The sequence below is a fragment of the Chlorocebus sabaeus genome, chromosome 12 (genome assembly GCF_047675955.1).
Source record: "Chlorocebus sabaeus isolate Y175 chromosome 12, mChlSab1.0.hap1, whole genome shotgun sequence".
NCBI lineage: Eukaryota > Metazoa > Chordata > Mammalia > Primates > Cercopithecidae > Chlorocebus > Chlorocebus sabaeus.
Window position 1 is genome coordinate 32,439,087 of NC_132915.1, and position 17,131 is coordinate 32,456,217.

A 17,131-nucleotide genomic window follows, 5' to 3' on the forward strand; every position below is an offset into this window, starting at 1 on the left:
TCGAACTCCCGACCTCAGGTGATCCGCCCACCTTGGCCTTCAGTTAAAATACAATAACCCTGAAATCATGTGAACAACTAAGGAGAATTTTCATAACAAATAGTTTTCTGGTATCATTTTAGAAATGCAAATTCAACTTTTCCAAGAAAATTCACATTTATTTATTCAGCAGATATTTATTGTGTTCCTACTCTGTAGCAGGGTCTTGGTTCAGACAAGAGAGACAAAATTCGGTTTCAAAAAAGATCACATTCTATTAGGTGAGATAGTCAGTAAATATACAAGTAGATAAAAAATATAAAGTTAGAGAGTAAGAGATCCTATAAATCAGGGCCAGAGACTGGAGAGTGATGAGGGCAGGCATTTTAAGTTGGGGTATCTAGAAAATTCTTTCTGAGGAGGTGATACCTAAGCAGAAACTGGATTGAAGTGAGGAAATGAACACAGGTGAAGAATTTTCCTGGCAGAAAGGAGAGCAAATGAAAGAGCTTGAGACAGAACTGTTTGCTGTGTTCAAAGAGCAGCCAGGAGGCTAATGTGGTAGGAAGGCAGTGAGCAAAGAGAAGAATACGTGATAGGGTCTGTACGACTCTAGTGGCTGGACTGTGTAGGGTCTAGTAGGCCATGATAAGGCCTTTGGATTTCATTCTGAGTGTTCTGGAAACTTTTAGATGGTTAGGCAATCACCTTATTTCAGCATAAAATGCACATGTAATACTAAATTCTGTTGGAAGTTTTTTAAAAAAAATTTATTGATCCTCAATTATAATACCTAGTTATTTAAAAAATACTGATATGTATGTCACGAAATTATTGTCATATGTTTAGAAAAGAATCAGCTGAATTGTATCATTAACGCTATATCTACTTTATTCTCTCTGTGTCAGGCTTCCGCTCTACATGCCAAGTATTAAATGACACATTAACAGTTTAATTGGAATCCTATTGTCCGATTCAGACTTCCGTAAGATATGTTGTAAAATTGACTCCACTGAAGTGTTGCTAAGTTACCATGAATTCAACTCTTTTTAAGATCAGAGTTGTAAACGTTAATTATTTTATAATGGACAAGAAATACCTTTGTATATTTATCTTTATAATTCATCATGTGGAAATTGAAACATATACCCTAACATGTGATAGCCAACCTGCCTCTTCTGAGTGTTTGAAGATGTATCACACCCTTTGGGTGAGAACATTACACCTGTGATCCTTATGTAAACTCACTCTTTGAAAAGTGCTTACAGTTGATTCAGAAAAGAGTATTACTTTTTGGAAGATTCATATATCGTCCAGTTGTAGGCAAACTAGGCACCCTGTGCCTACTTTCAAGCCACAATATCAAAGCTATACATTCCATTCTTTAAAAATGGTATATCTGAATGACCTTCAGGGTGGCCCTGAAGAATGCTCTCTTCTGTTATCCACAAAACACACAAGCTGAGAAATGGCCCACATAACTTCTCCAATTCTGCCCAAGAAAGGCAGTGATTTTTTTTTCTGCCATTAGTCACTGAAAGCCAGGTTAGGCAAGGAGAGAGCCCCCATTCAGAGCAGAGACTGTTTGTAGCACTGTATCAACTGCTATCATGATTATCTGCAAGTTCATTTCTATATTTCTATGTATGTAAATACATACAAAAAATTTTAGAAATTAAGAGATTAAGCATCTGATTTCAGAACATGAAGGGCCTACTATGTATGTGACTGCCAAATTTATAATGGCATTTACAAATTTACAAATTTTTGGCATCTGCAATGCCAAAAACATTTAAAAAGATTCTAATTCTGCTTCTCTGATAGTTTGTGAATGCAATTTTCACTACTCAATATGTTCTTATGTCTCAGTAAAAAACAGTTCAGATATTAAAGGCTCAAGTTTCTAAGCTATTGACTTTGCCTACCAGCAGGAGGTATGCATCTGTCTGAATGTGCCTTTCCTTCAGGGGCCCTGAACTGTATGCCTTCAAGTCTTTTTGAAAAGAAAATAATAACCATAATAGTGTCTAATAACAACAAGCCAATTATCCTCAACTCAGGGAGGACAGAGGCCAGGCAAGTGATGATCTGCTGGGATTGTATATCTGCAGAGAACAAGAAATGCAAGTAAGTAATTTTCTCTCCTTTCAAGATACCTGCAACAGATCTCTGTGGAGATAAAGGCTCTAGGGATATATTTCTAAAATGACATCGACAAACTATAGAAAAAAAAAAAAAAAAAAAAAACCAACAACCACAGGTAGAGGTAAGGGCAAGTCTGACACTAACAACATAAGAAAGCAGTAGGAAGAAAAAAAAACACCTTGCTTTTTTGGATGTAGAGGATGGACTCTGACTTTGGTCATGTAAGTTTTGGAACAGCCAGTCAAGTGTACTGCCAGTCAGTGTACTGCTGTTTCATCAAACATTCATGGAGCACATATACCATTTATGTTATTTTCTGGGACAAAAACTTGAATAAAAAACAAATTCTTGGGCAACTGGGAAAATATCTGAAATCTTAAAAAATGTTCCCAAATCAAATTTTCTAATTCTACCATTACTACAACTGTTGCTGCATCTACCTCGAGAACACTGTGATAACGCATTTCAAATCCTTCTGATGTATCAAGGGAAAACATAATTTCTCATCAACACATTTCTCATGAACACCCAGATCCAAATCTAGCACTGGCTTCACTGATGCATACTAGTGCGTCACAGAGCCAGACAACACCTTAATAATTTGCTTCTTGAATTATGTGGGCTAAAGGTACTAAATATATGAGAGGCAGGACTATGGAATTGTACCACTAAAAAAACAAAAACAAAACAACAGCAAAAAACTGGCTGGCTTTCTTTCATTGCATTTGACCCTGGGCTAGACACTAGACGGCTATTTTCAGGACCTAAGGATAATTTAACTCTTAATGAAACATATGATGTGGATCCATATGTCTACTTCAGTTTAAGAAATAAGAATTTGGACCAAATCAGTTGAGAAAGAAAAAAGTCACTTATAATAAAACCAAAGCAACTACCATCATAATTAAAAGACCTCTGATTCCATCATTATAACCAACGGTGGTCAAAACAATATGGAAATCCTATAGTCTGGGTTTACTGAGTTCACAAGTACTATTCGTTCCTAAATTCTGTTACTTCTTCATAGTCTTTCCCTCCTCACAACTAGCTTTGGACTCACCACTGATGTCCAGATGATGACCATAGTGTAGACACAGCTACAGTCGGGCGTATGTCTTGTGGCCACCACTTTCTGATATGTGCATGGCTGCACAGACTCTACACTAGAGACTGCCTATGCTTTACAGCAGATATTAACCTTAGGGCCACATCAGTGGGGCCAGCTTTCTCTAAAGCAGCTAAAAAATGAACTCTTACCACAAGAACAAATGCCAGAGTTAAAAATATAATTTACCCGACTTACGAAAAGAATTCCATCCTACATATATGGTAAAGACACTGACCTACAAAGGTCATAAATGCTGGTTTTTTCTTTTTTTTAATTATACTTTATGTTCTAGGGTACATGTGCACAACGTGCAGGTTTGTTACATATGTATACATATGCCATGCTGGTGTGCTGCACCCATTAACTCGTCATTTACATTAGGTATATCTCCTAATGCTATCCCTCTCCCCTCCCCCAATCCCACAACAGGCCCCGGTGTGTGATGTTCCCCTTCCTGTGTCCAAGTGTTCTCATGGTTCAATTCCCACCTATGAGTGAGAACATGTGGTGTTTGGTTTTCTGCCCGTGCGATAGTTTGCTGAGAATGATGGTTTCCAGCTGCATCCATGTCCCTACAAAGGACATGAACTCATCCTTTTTTATGGCTGCATAGTATTCCATGGTGTGTATGTGCCACATTTTCTTAATCCAGTCTGTCGTTGATGGACATTTGGGTTGGTTCCAAGTCTTTGCTATTGTGAATAGTGCCGCAATAAACATACATATGCATGTGTCTTATAACAGCATGATTTATAATCCTTTGGGTATATACCCAGTAATGGGATGGCTGGGTCAAATGGTATTTCTAGTTCTAGATCCTTAAGGAATCACCACACTGTCTTCCACAATGGTTGAACTAGTTTACACTCCCACCAACAGTGTAAAAGTGTTCCTATTTCTCCACATCCTCTCCAGCACCTATTGTTTCCTGACTTTTTAATGATCACCATTCTAACCGGTGTGAGACAGTATCTCATTGTGGTTTTGATTTGCATTTCTCTGATGGCTAGTGATGGTGAACATTTTTTCATGTGTCTGTTGGCTGTATAAATGACTTCTTTTGAGAAGTGTCTGTTAATATCTTTTGCCCACTTTTTGATGGGGTTACTTTTTTCTTGTAAATTTGTTTGAATTCTTTGTAGGTTCTGGATATTAGCCCTTTGTCAGATGAGTAGATTGCAAAAATTTTCTCCCATTCTGTAGGTTGCCTGCTCACTCTGATGGTAGTTTCTTTTGTTGTGCAGAAGCTCTTTAGTTTAATTAGATCCCATTTGTCAATTCTGGCTTTTGTTGCCATTGCTTTTGGTGTTTTAGACATGAAGTCGTTGCCCATGCCTATGTCCTGAATGGTATTGTCTAGGTTTTCTTCCAGGGTTTTTATGGTTTTAGGTCTAACACGTATGTCTCTAATCCATCTTGAATTAATTTTTGTATAAGGAGTAAGGAAGAGATCCAGTTTCAGCTTTCTACTTATGGCTAGCCAGTTTTCCCAGCACCATTTATTAAATAGGGAATCATTTCCACATTTCTTGTTTTTGTCAGGTGTGTCAAAGATCAGATGGTTGTAGATGTGTGGTATTATTTCTGAGGGATCTATTCTGTTCCATTGGTCTATATCTCTGTTTTGGTACAAGTACCATGCTGTTTTGGTTACTGTAGCCTTGTAGTATAGTTTGAAGTCAGGTAGTGTGATACCTCCAGTTTTGTTCTTTTGGCTTAGGATTATCTTGGCAATGTGGGCTCTTTTTTGGTTCCATATGAACTTTAAAGTAGTTTTTTTCCAATTCTGTGAAGAAGGTCATTGGTAGCTTAATGGGGATGGCATTGAATCTATCAATTACCTTGAGAAGTATGGCCATTTTCATGATATTGATTCTTCCCATCCATGAGTATGGAATGTTCTTCCTTTTGTTTGTGTCCTCTTTTATTTCATTGAGCAGTGGTTTGTAGTTCTCCTTGAAGAGGTCCTTTACATCTCTTGTAAGTTGGATTCCTAGGTATTTTATTCTCTTTGAAGCAATTGTGAATGGGAGTTCATTCACGATTTGGCTGTTTGTCTGTTATTGGTGTATAAGAATGCCTGTGATTTCTGCACATTGGTTTTGTATCCTGAGACTTTGCTGAAGTTGCTTATCAGCTTAAGGAGATTTTGGGCTGAGACGATGGGGTTTTCTAAATATACAATCATGTCATCTGTAAACAGGGACAATCTGACTTCCTCTTTTCCTAATTGAATACCCTTTATTTCTTTCTCTTGCCTGACTGCCCTGGCCAGAACTTCCAACACTATGTTGAATAGGAGTGGTGAGAGAGGACATCCCTGTCTTGTGCCAGTTTTTGAGGGGAATGCTTCCAGTTTTTGCCCATTCAGTGTGATATTGGCTGTGGGTTTGCCATAAACAGCTCTTATTATTTTGAGATAAGTTCCATCAGTACCTAATTTATTGAGAGTTTTTAGCATGAAGGGCTGTTGAATTTTGTCAAAGGCCATTTCTGCATCTATTGAGATAATCAGGTAGTTTTGTCTTTGGTTCTGTTTATATGCTGGATTACGTTTATTGATTTGCATATATTGAACCAGCCTTGCATCCCAGGGATGAAGCCCACTTGATCATGATGTATAAGCTTTTTGATGTGCTGCTGAATTCGGTTTGCCAGGATTTTATTGAGGATTTTTGCATCGATGTTCATCAGGTATATTGGTCTAAAACTCTCTTTTTTTGTTGTGTCTCTGCCAGGCTTTGGCATCACAATGATGTTGGTCTCATAAAATGAGTTAGGGAGGATTCCCTCTTTTTCTATTGATTGGAATAGTTTCAGAAGGAATGGTACCAGCTCCTCCTTGTACCTCTGGTAGAATTCGGCTGTGAATCTGTCTGGTCCTGGATTTTTTTTGGTTGGTAGGCTATTAATTATTGCCTCAATTTCAGAGTCTGTTATTGGAGTATTCAGGGATTCAACTTCTTCCTGGGTTAGTCTTGGGAGAGTGTAGGTGTCCAGGAATTCATCCATTTTTTCTAGGTTTTCTAGTTTATTTGCGTAGAGGTGTTTATAGTATTCTTTGATGGTGGTCTGTATTTCTGTGGGGTTGGTGGTGATATCCCCTTTATCACTTTTTATTGCATCTATTTGATTCTTCTCTCTTCTTTATTAGTCTTGCAAGCGGTCTATCAATTTTGTTGATCTTTTCAAAAAAAACAGCTCCTCGATTCATTCATTTTTTGAAGGGTTTTTTGTGTCTCTATCTCCTTCAGTTATGCTCTGATCTATTACTTGCCTTCTGCTAGCTTTTGAATGTGTTTGCTCTTGCTTCTCTAGTTCTTTTAATTGTGACACTAGGGTGTCAATTTTAGATCTTTCCTGCTTTCTCCTGTGGACATTTAGTGCTATAAATTTCCTTCTACACACTGCTTTAAATGTGTCCCAGAGATTCTGGTATGTTGTAATCTTTGTTCTCATTGGTTTCAAAGAACATCTTTATTTCTGCCTTCATTTCGTTATGTACCCAGTAGTCATTCAGGAGCAGGTTGTTCAGTTTCCATGTGGTTGGGAGGTTTCGATTTTCTTAATCCTGAGTTTTAGTTTGATTGCACTGTGGTCTGAGAGACAGTTTGTTACAATTTCTGTTCTTTTACATTTGCTGAGCAGTGCTTTACTTCCAACTATGTGGTCAGTTTTGGAATAAGTATGAGGTGGTGCTGAGAAAAATGTACATTCTGTTGATTTGGGGTGGAGAATTCTGTAGATGTCTGTTAGGTCTGCTTGGTGCAGAGTTGAGTTCAATTCCTGGATATCCTTGTTCACTTTCTGTCTGGTTGATCTGTCTAATGTTGACAGTGGGGTGTTAAAGTCTCCCATTATTATTGTGTGGGAGTCTAAGTCTCTTTGTAAGTCTCTAAGGACTTGCTTTATGAATCTGGGTGCTCCTGTATTGGGTGCATATATATTTAGGGTAGTTAGCTCTTCTTGTTGAATTGATCCCTTTACCATTATGTAATGGCCTTCTTTGTCTCTTTTGATCTTTGTTGGTTTACAGTCTGTTTTATCAGAGACTAAGATTGCAACCCCTGACTTTGTTTTTGTTTTCCATTTGCTTGGTAGATCTTCCATCTCTTTATTTTGAGCCTATATGTGTCTCTGCAAGTGAGATGGGTCTCCTGAATATAGCAAACTGATGGGTCTTGACTCTTTATCCAATTTGCCAGTCTGTTTTTTTTAATTGGAGCATTTAGCACATTTACATTTAAGGTTAATATTGTTATGTGTGAACTTGATCCTGTCATTATGATATTAGCTGGTTATTTTGCTCGTTAGTTGATGCAGTTTCTTCCTAGCATCGATGGTCTTTACATTTTGGCATGTTTTTGCAGTGGCTGCTACTGGCTGTTCCCTTCCATGTTTAGTGCTTCCTTCAGGAGCTCTTGTCGGGCAGGCCTGGTGGTGACAAATCTCTCAGCATTTGCTTGTCTGTAGAGGATTTTATTTCTTCTTCACTTATGAAACTTTGTTTGGCTGGATATGAAATTCTGGGTTGAAAATCCTTTTCTTTAAGAATGTTGAATATTGGCCCCCATTCTCTTCTGGCTTGTAGAGCTTCTGCCGAGAGATCCGCTGTTAGTCTGATGGGCTTCCCTTTGTGGGTAACCTGACCCTTCTCTCTGGCTGCCCTTAACATTTCTTCCTTCATTTCAACTTTGGTGAATCTGACAATTATGTGTCTTGGAGTTGCTCTTCTCGGGGAGCATCTTTGTGGAGTTCTCTGTATTTCCTGAATTTGAACATTGGCCTGTCTTGCTAGGTTGGGGAAGTTCTCCTGGATAATATCCCGCAGAGTGTTTTCCAACTTGGTTCCATTCTCCTCATCACTTTCAGGTACATCAATCAGATGTAGATTTGGTCTTTTCACATAGTGTCATATTTCTTGGAGGCTTTGTTCATTTCTTTTTACTCTTTTTTTCTCTAAACTTCGCTTCTCACTTCATTTCATGCATTTGATCTTCAATCACTGATACCCTTTCATCCAGTTGGTTGAGTCAGTTACTGAAGCTTGTGCATTTGTTACATAGTTCTTGTGTCATGGTTTTCATCTCTATCAGGTTGTTTAAGGACTTCTCTACATTGGTTATTCTAGTTAGCCATTCATCAAATCTTTTTTCAAGGTTTTTAGGTTCTTTGCGCTGGGTTTGTACTTCCTCCTTTAGCTCAGAGAAGTTTGATTGTCTGAAGCCTTCTTCTCTCAATTTGTCAAAGTCATTCTCCGTCTAGCTTTGTTCCATTGCTGGCGAGGAGCTGCGTTCCTTTGGAGGGGGAGAGGTGCTCTGATTTTTAGAATTTTCAGCTTTTCTGTGCTGCTTTTTCCCCATCTTTGTGGTTTTATCTACCTTTGGTCTTTGATGATGGTGACATACAGATGGGGTTTTGGTGTGGATATCCTTTCTGTTTGTTAGTTTTCCTTCTAACAGTAAGGACCCTCAGCTGTAGGTCTGTTGGAGTTTGCTCGAGGTCCACTGCAGACCCTGTTTGCCTGCGTATCAGCAGCAGAGGTTGCAGAAGAGTGAATACTGCTAAACAGCAAATGTTGCTGCCTGATCGTTCCTCTGGAAGCTTCGTCTCAGAGGTGTACTCGGCCGTGTGAGGTGTGAGGTGTCAGTCTGCCCCTAGTGGGGGATGTCTCCCAGTTAGGGGATACTTGGGGATCAGGAACTCACTTGAGCAGGTAGTCTGTCAGTTCTCAGACCTCAAACTCCATGCTGGGAGAATCACTAACTCTCTTCAAAGCTGTCACACAGGGACATTTACATCTGCAGAGGTTTCTGCTGCCTTTTGTTTGGCTATGCCCTGTCCCCAGAGGTGGAGTCTACAGAGGCAGGCAGGCCTCCTTCCTGGCTGCTTTGTCTACCTACTTAAGATTCAGCAAAAGTGGGCGCCCCTCCCCCAGCCTCCCTGACGCCTTGTAGTTCGATCTCAGACTGCTATGCTAGCAATGAGGGAGGCTCCATGGGCGTGGGACCCTCTGAGCCAGGTGCGGGATATCATCTCCTGGTGTGCCATTTGCTAAGACCCTTGGTAAAGCGCAGTATTAGGGTGGGAGTGACCCAATTTTCCAGGTGTTGTGTGTCACAGTTTCCCTTGGCTAGGAAAGGGAATTCTCTGACCCCTCGCGCTTCCCGGGTGAGGTGATGCCTCATCCTGCTTCGGCTCTCACTCACTGGGCTGCACCCACTGTCCTGCACCCACTGTCCGACATGCCCCAGTGAGGTGAACCCGGTACCTCAGTTGGAAATGCAGAAATCATCCGTCTTCTGTGTCGCTCACGCTGGGATCTGGAGGCTGGAGCTGTTCCTATTCGGCCATCTTGGAACCGCCTCATGAATGCTGTTTTTAATTTTTGTGGCGGAGTTATGGTCAACAGCTCATCCCATCATTTGATATATGTCATGTAATCAGAAAGCCCTTTTCTTCTGGGTGCTTCTATGTCTACAAAAGTACACATTTCTATCTATACTATTTTAGTCAAAAACTGATTTATATTATTAATAAGCTATGTTACTGTCTACTAGATTACTGGCAATCATTAGAATCACCAGGAGAGCTTTGTGAAAAAAAATCCTGATTATCCTCATTCCTAATCACTATCTTTTTTTTTTTCTTTTTTTTTTTTGAGATGGAGTCTCACTCTGTCGCCTAGGCTGGAGTACAGTGGCGCGATCTCGGCTCACTGCAAGCTCTGCCTCCTGGGTTCACGCCATTCTCCTGACTCAGCCTCCCAAGTAGCTGGGACTATAGGCTCCTGCCCTCATGCCCAGCTAATTTTTTGTATTTTTAGTGGAGATGGGATTTCACTGTGTTAGTCAGGAGTGTCTCCATCTCCTGAGCTTGTGATCCAACCACCTCGGCCTCCCAAAGTGCTGGGATTACAGGCATGAGTCACCGTGCTCAGCCACTAATCACTGTCTCTTACCCACCAAGATTTTGATTTAGTAGGTCTTGGGAGGCACTTAGGATTTGTTTCTTTGTTTTACATTAATTCTGATGTGCAGCCAGGTTTGAAAACAGTTATAACTGATAGAAGTAAGAAGGTAGATAGTTCTGGGTATGCATCAGAATCAACTGAAGTACTTTTTAAGACATAAATTGCTGGGCCTTATCTCTACAGGTTCTGATACAGGTAGATTTGGAGGCAGTGCTAGGAATTTGCATTTCTGACACGTTTCCAATTGATAGTGATGCTACTGGTATAGGGACCACATTCTGAACATCACTAAACAGAGAACTAAAGGAGACTAGTGTTAGGCTTCAAGAAAGAAGTCTAAATAATGTATGTTGCAAGAGGGAGTACAGTAGCCCTTTTCTGATTATTGCTGAATACATTATCTAGACTGGAATCTCAGATGTTCCCATCTGAGGACATCTAGGGCTTTGAGCAAGAGATTTCTTTTCCTAGCAGAAAGTTTATTTCTCTAAGTTTCCTGGTACATTTCCATGATGTTGTAATCACTGACTTGGGTTGAAGGTAGTTGTAACAGGGAGTTTCCACAAACTAAAGTCTTTACTCCTTTCTGTTCTTTTGTCACAGAAGCATATACACACGCATACACACATATATTTGCAGAATATGAAGAAGCAAGTCTAGGAAAAACCTAGATGATACCTGTAGAAAGACCATTTCAGCAGAAATTGCCTGGCAGCTTTAGGAAAACTGGGTCTTCCTTCATAGGGTTTCAGTGCTTGCATCATCACATTGTCAAGCCACGCAGCCCACTGCTCCAGGGTGCTCTGCTGCTGAAGAGTCATCTTGAAATCTGTTTCTAGTCTCTGAACCATGTTGTCATCACACTGGCACACCCAGGAAGCCTGCTCCTGAGACAGTAACACAGAAAGCAAAGGAAAAGTTCAACTCAGCATCCTTTCATTGAACACCAGCACACACACCAGATGCAAGAACAGAAAATTATAATAAAAGCTTCACACAGTTAAATGAATCCAGAAAATAAACAACTACTTGTCAATTGTTAGGGTAACACAATCTTTATCAGTTTTAAGGGATGAATATTTCTCGTTGCTCACTCTGGTACATAAAAAAGTGATGTCACATGTTAAGTATGATTTGGTTTTTCTACATTAACTAGTCAGTGTAAAAGACTAAAATACATGATTACTTCAAAAAACAGAAGTCTGAACCTACAGTAGGCAGGGTCTTTCATTCTATTCAGCTTTCACACTGCTTTCAGAAGTTCTCTTTTTGTTCCCCATCAGATAAAACTTTAAAACCAATTCATTTGAGAAGATTTAGGGTAAATCAGACAGATAAATAGATACAATCGGCCAAAAGTGGTCCCCTCAAGATTAAAACAGAAACAAACACTGAATGGTACTAGTTAGAAGCATATGCTGTTATGAGTTCTATGGATTGGGAACAGAAATCTCAAGGGCTATCAAGGCAAGGCTATGAATGCAAATTAATTCAGAGAACTGAAAACAACAATAACAACAACAACAAAAAATCTTTTGAGAAAATGTAGACATGCTTCCTGCCAAAAAATGTGGTTATTGCAATTTTCCTTCTGGTTCTGGTTGGGAAATGTTTGGTAACAGCAATGAAAATAGGAAATTTTAAAGCTACTTTTCAGTGGTTGCCATAAGTATTGTGATGTTTCCAGTGCTATGTTGTATTTTAAGATTTAAAAAAACCTATTCACTCAAGGCAAAACATAATTCTTTGGTAATGTAATATTTGACGGGGAATGAGAAGACATAGGCTTTAGGGTCTGAATTAACAAAACTAACCTCAAGCAATTAATTTAGGTGGGCCTCAATTTCCCTAAGCATAAAATTAAACAAATGAAATTTAATGAAAAATTTTAAGCTAGGTTCGTTGTGTCCAGATAATTTTGTCAAGACAGATTTCTTTGGAGAAGTGTCTATGAGGCTCCCAATAAAACCCTGTGAATATATACGTATTTTTCTCAAAAAGGTGTCTATAGTTTTTTTTTTCTATATGCTCTCAAAAAACAAATTCATTCAAATTGACAACTTCAACGGAATAAATCCATTATCTCCTTCTTCTACTTCCAGGATCTCTCCTGATCCTACAGACTTTACCTATTCAAGGGACATTTCAACCTGGAGGCACTTCAAATGCAAAATGCCCCAAACTTAACTTATTTTAAATTCTCAGGGAAACCTACTGTTTCTTCTGTATCTCAGCTGATGATACTATTCATTGTCTTTTTTCTCTTAACTAATCATAAATCCATTCAGATGTTACCTTCTGAATACCACTTTTTAATATTTTAAGTATACTAAAATATAATTATAGAAAAAACTGTAAATACAAACAAGCTAAAAAGGAACAAAACATTAAGAATACTTAAAATGGCAACAGTAAGAAATTACAGCATGTCATGTTGATGTATGTACCTTTCAAACTTTTCTCTGCATATATAAATATATATTTATGCATATATTATAATACACACATATACTATATTATTTATACATACATTTATATTTTAAATATATATTTGTATTATAAAACATTCATACATATACATACATTTTATATTATTATATGCTTATACATACTTAAATGTTTAAAATAAAAGAGGATCATATTATATTTTCTATTAGATATTCTGCTTAGTTTCACTTAGAAATATATAGTAACCATCTTTCCATGTAGGCAAATTAGACCTATATTTATTGTCCACTGAATGAATTTGTTTTATTGCATAATGTACTATTATTTATGTAACCAATCCCACATAGTTAGACATTTGTTTGATTTGTTTGTTCCAACATTTTAGTATTACAAATAAAGCTGAAATTAGCAGGATAGGTTTTTTTGTTTGTTTGCACATTGATAATTGGAAGGAGGAACTTACTAGTATCCATGAAGCAATTTAATTTCATATCTTACCATAAATTCAAACTCACTATTTACTTGGCAGTTAGTTTTTGCCAAGAAAAGATGATAATCTAAAACCTAACTTAGAGAAATAAACCACAGCACATTATTCTGACTTTTCAAACTAATTTATATTATACTTCATTTTACTACTCTCTTCAGTGAAAATATACTAACAATAGAGCACATTGTAAATATTTCCTTGTGAAACGAATGTAGATATTTCAAGTCTATAATTGAAAAAGCTAAGGACATTTACAGATATTCTTAACTTAGAAAAAAATATATATCCAAAATGAAAAGTAGTCAGGAGCTTCAAAATCAGAATGGCTTTTAAATACAGAAACATAAGTATATGCAATAGCTAAGTTATCAGGTCAGCCCACCCAAACCTATTTAGCCCGTAATGTGGACTTCAAAAACCACCCATTCACACAAAAAAATTAGAGAATGATGCCATTGTAATACTATCAATTAAACAGGAAACCAACTGTACTGCAATAGAAAAATTATCTTAAATGCATAAAGAAAAGAAATTTTAATTAGAGGAGAATAGAGCAGTAAAAAGTGATATATGGATAACCTGAAAGGAACTTTTTAGCACTTTCAAGCTCTTAGTGTATTATAATATTGACACACATGTAATTTCATTGTTTTAAATAGAAGTCTCCTTATTACAAGAGCATCATTCTTATATTGTCAGATTATTGAGGTTCATGTTACAGGAGTTGGGACAACTTCCAAATGAACCGGAGATGGGGATAAAGGTGAAAAGGGAGGAAAGGGACTCTGGGAAAATCTGGCAAAACTAGGAAAAGAAAAGGAAAGAAATAAGGGTGTTAAAGACGAAAAGTGCTACCTTGAGAAAGAGATTACTCATTAAAATGTACAGAGCTGTGAAAAGTAAAATGTAGGGGGAAATGAAGGACTCACTACAGTGTCATGGTACTCTGAAAAAAGGAAGAAGGTTTTGGAGGGCAGATGCTGAATCATACGGGTTTCAGCAGTAATGACTATCATGGTGGACCCAGAAAAACATGATAGTCAAAAATAGAGGAAAAGAAAGGGTATTCTCAAAGTTGGCAGGTAGAGGATAAGTAGTACAGTAGACATATCACTGATCATTAATATGCAAAGATGTTCTCAAAGTTAATGCTTATAACCAGGGAAGAACTCATTTGTAGAAATACTACATTGGAATGCAGATACACAAATACATTTATGTATTTATACATATAATAATACAGAACACTGAAAAACTTTCTCAGATATTATTAGAAATAATTCTTTAAAATGTTTTCTGTTATTGAGTTTAAATTACTTTCTGAAACTAGAAGCTGCCTTCTTCAACTTTTCTTAAGACACTTAAACTTTTCTGAAAAAAGATTTGAAATATTACAGTAAATTTTAAGGCAATATAAACTGTTAATATTTTTGCATATTTAGTTAATATATCCTACTGAAATATGTAAAGTAAATGGTTCTGTAAAGCTGAGAAAATTTGTTCTTGTAAAGATTATGTACTTGTACATGTGTATGTGTTTTTGTAGATGGATAGATATTTTTTTAAACTTCATATATATAGTTTTACATTAGATATAAGTAATATAAAATATTAGATATAGATATCTCTCTCTATATATATCTCAGAAGTTTGAACCCAGTCCATAAAAATCACAATGAACAACTAATTTATTGTACTCTAAAATGGATCAAGCCCAAATGTTACTTTTTGGTATATTTTAAATGACAAAACTAGGCAAGAAGTAGAAATTAAAATTTCTAGAAAATAAAATAATTAACAATTAGCTTATTTTTAAAACAACAGTATTGTTTTTTAACAGCTTTACTGAAATGTAATTCACACATTATACAATTCATTCATCTAAAATACTATTCAAAGGTTTCTTCTAGTATATTCGCAAAGTTGTACATCACTCACCACAATCAATTTTAGACCTTTTTCATTTTTCTAAAAATAAACCCCATGACTCTTATTTGTTACCTCCCAGTCTTCTCAATCCCCCAGCCCTAAGTAACCACCAATCTATCTTCTGTCTGTATAGATTTATCTATTCTGGAATTTCATACGAATGGAATCATGGAACATGTGATCCTTTGTACCTGGCTTCTTTCACTTAGCATAATGTTTCCAAGGTTCGTCTATGTTGCAGAATGAATCAGAACTTCATTTCTTTTTATTGCCCAATAATATTCCATTGTATGGATAGATCACATTTTGTTTATCTATTAAATCAGTTGACGAACATTTGGGTTTTTTCTGCTTTTGTGTGGCTGATATAAACAGTGCTGCTATGTACCTCTTTGTATAAGTTTTGTGTGGACATGATTTCATTTCTCCTGGGTATACAACAAGGAGTGGAATTGCTGAGTCATATGGTAACTCTACGTTTATCTTTTTGATAAACTGCCACACTGTTTTCCAAAGTGGCTACAGCATTTTATATTCTGACCAGCAGTGTATGAGGTTCCAATTGTTTACATCTTCACCAACAGGATATGTTATTACATGTCTTTTTGCTTAGACCCATTTTAGAGTAAATGAAATGGTACCTCGCTGTGGTTTTGACTTGTATTTCCCTTGTGGCTAACGAGATTGAGCATCTTTTAATATGATTCTTGGCCATTTGTCTGTTTTCTTTGGGGAAATGTCTACTCAGATGTTTGTCCATATTTAATCAGGCTGTCTTTTATTACTGGGTTGTAATGGTTCTTTACATATACTATAAACAAATCCTTTATCACATATATGATTTGCAAAAATCTTCTCACATTCTGTGGGTTGTCATTTCGTGTTCTCGATGGTCTCTTTTGAAACCCCAAAGATTTAAATGTTGATTACGTACAATTTATGTATTTTTCCTTTTGTTGCTTATGCTTTTGGTAGACAATGATATTGTTTTTATAGGGTAACATTTAGATTCATTACTTTAGAACCAGAAATAAAGTAGTGATTGATATTGAAATTCTATAATACTGTTTCTAACTCAGCTTTTAAAGTGTACTTTAAAGTACAAGTGGGTAATGTGATCACAAGGTTAAACAATATTTTTAATTTGAACTATCACAAGAGCCGAACTTATTGCCTATAATTCTTTTTAAGTGAATAAGTATTTACTAGGCAGCTATAGTAAACTCTGAAATAGAATTGTTCTTAGTTCTTTCAAGGAGGGGCACTAAAACAGAAGTATCTATGCATGTCATGGTACAAATTATTAAATATATAAACAATAATCTAAGATAGGTGTTATAAGGTGGGGAAAATGAAGCCTACAGTAAAGTAACTTGCCCAAGATCCCACAGCTAGTATATGAAAGAGTTTAACTTCTTGCCTGTCTTACTTCAATGACTGTGACCTTTATTACTCTACTAACTATTCAGCAAACACTGGTGATTACAGTCTTTTAGGACTGTAAATGTGAGATTACTTTAACCACAAACATGGGAGCGGTATAGCCGTTATCTGGGTCAAACTTCTCTCTTTCAGGACACTGTGAATATAGATGCTGCCGGTATATAGATGAGACTTTGAAAAGAAATTTGATGATCCTAATTAAGAAGAACAAACTGGGTATCTTGCCTTAAGAGACATACTTTGCAAGGAAATAGAGTACCTGGACATTGGCAAAGTCGACACGGTTGAGGTCATTAAGCATCTGGTTGATTTGGGAAGTGTTCTGAAGCACTGCACGAGCTGCCTGGGCCAGGTGATTGAGCGACGTGTATCTTCGCAGAGTCTGGGCAAAGGCACTTACAGCGGCAACCTGTAAAGCAATCCAATTAAGTTGGGATTCTGTTTTCTCCAGTAAAACAAACACTGCAATCTTCAAATCTTTTTTCCCTTGCCAAATTTTAAATGCTTGCCTCTGATACTTATTTAAAATTCATTTGGTGAGAGAGTTTACTTGTAAATTATAGCATTTAAATCTCTAAACCAAGTATTATTTTCCTTTTGAGTAGGTTGAGGTCAA

At 37.0% G+C, this 17,131-nt stretch overlaps 1 protein-coding gene across 4 annotated transcripts in view; it reads right to left on the reverse strand.

Annotated features, from left to right (window-relative positions):
- RFX3 (regulatory factor X3) overlaps window positions 1-17,131 on the reverse strand; it is a 309,035-nt gene that overhangs the window by 32,880 nt on the left and 259,024 nt on the right. For all 4 annotated transcript variants that reach the window (XM_007969367.3, XM_073021548.1, XM_073021549.1 and 1 more), the window contains 2 exons: window positions 16,775-16,924; window positions 10,884-11,092 (listed from right to left, as the gene is read on the reverse strand). In XM_007969367.3, the coding sequence (XP_007967558.1) occupies window positions 10,884-11,092; window positions 16,775-16,924 (359 nt within the window). The remainder of the gene's footprint in view (window positions 1-10,883; window positions 11,093-16,774; window positions 16,925-17,131) is intronic.